At 25.7% G+C, this 1,523-nt stretch overlaps 1 protein-coding gene across 1 annotated transcript in view; it reads left to right on the forward strand.

Annotated features, from left to right (window-relative positions):
• HELRODRAFT_160387 (hypothetical protein) overlaps window positions 1–1,523 on the forward strand; it is a gene marked incomplete at both ends in the record, with an annotated part of 13,009 nt that overhangs the window by 437 nt on the left and 11,049 nt on the right. The window contains one exon of the mRNA XM_009017350.1: window positions 950–1,038. Within this exon, the coding sequence (XP_009015598.1) occupies window positions 950–1,038 (89 nt within the window). The remainder of the gene's footprint in view (window positions 1–949; window positions 1,039–1,523) is intronic.

Consider the following 1,523-nt stretch of genomic DNA (forward strand, 5'->3'; position numbering starts at 1 on the left):
ATGTATGTATGTATGTATGTATGTATGTATGAATGTATGTATGTATGTATGTATGTATGTATGTATGTATGTATGTATGTATGTATGTATGTATGTATGTATGTATGTATGTATGTATGTATGTATGTATGTATGTATGTATGTATGTATGTATGTATGTATGTATGTATGTATGTATGTATGTATGTATGTATGTATGTATGTATGTATGTATGTATGTATGTATGTATGTATGTATGTATGTATGTATGTATGTATGTATGTATGTATGTATGTATGTATGTATGTATGTATGTATGTATGTATGTATGTATGTATGTATGTATGTATGTATGTATGTATGTATGTATGTATGTATGTATGTATGTATGTATGTATGTATGTATGTATGTATGTATGTATGTATGTATGGAGATAAAACTAAAGTAAAATTGTTGCGTTAAAGAGAATCTATATGAATTAAAAGTTAGTAATTACGGAAATGGCAGTAACATTTCTGTCAAAACACATTCTGCCAATTTTTTCCAATTGCATTTTTACTATAATAAATGAAAATTGCTATTATTTTTACAGTCAAACCTCAGTATAACGAATTTGATAGTTCCAGAAAAAAAATTCGTCATATTGGAATTTCGTTATATAGAATTTGTTTGGGAAAAAATATATATATTGCCTATGTTATACATTTATGAAAAACAACCTCCTAATCATTTACTTTGATGGCAGATAGTAATGTTACATGAAATAATTGTAAAAAATATAATTTTTCCTTTGTTCCATACAACAATGATTCCGAATCTGTTGAAATTAATTTAGGTAGAATTCGTAAAAATTACTACAATATTAGAACAAGAAACAATAAATATGGTTTCAAAATATTAAAAAAAACAAAAACGATACCTTATTGAATTAATTTTATTTAAATTTGTATAATAATTCCTAATTTAAGGAAAAAGAATATTTTTTTATAAAATACTCCATCGATTTGGCTTTCCAAATGTATTTTCGTTGAACATGCTGCACTGTACAGAGTGCAACGTATAATAATAGAAAAGAGATGGAGAAATAGTTTTTTGCTTGTAGTACGAGAAGGTTACTTTGTGGTATTTCCGAACAGTGCAATTTTAAATGCGGCAATTTTTATTTTGAGAAATATTTTTTTTATTGCTGGTTTATGTTGAAGTCGTTCGTTTTTTATCAAAGATTTTTATTCAATTTTTATAACTTTGCTTTATAACCTAATTCAAATAATTTGTTTGTGGTTAATCATTCATAATGTATGACAAGTCCTGTGTTTCTAGTGATTTACAATGAGATATCATAGGAAGAATTTTAAATGAATAACTTTCTTTTTAAAATGAAAAGGTTTGGATAAGTTTAATAATCTTACAAAATTAATCCTTAATGATGAAGGAGGGGATAATGGATATCATACTCATTATGATATAATGTTGAGGATAATGACGATGATGATAATGACAAAGGTGGTGATAAAGAGCAATGATGACGATGATGATGAAGAT

Source organism: Helobdella robusta (assembly GCF_000326865.2).
Source record: "Helobdella robusta unplaced genomic scaffold HELROscaffold_2, whole genome shotgun sequence".
Lineage (NCBI taxonomy): Eukaryota > Metazoa > Annelida > Clitellata > Rhynchobdellida > Glossiphoniidae > Helobdella > Helobdella robusta.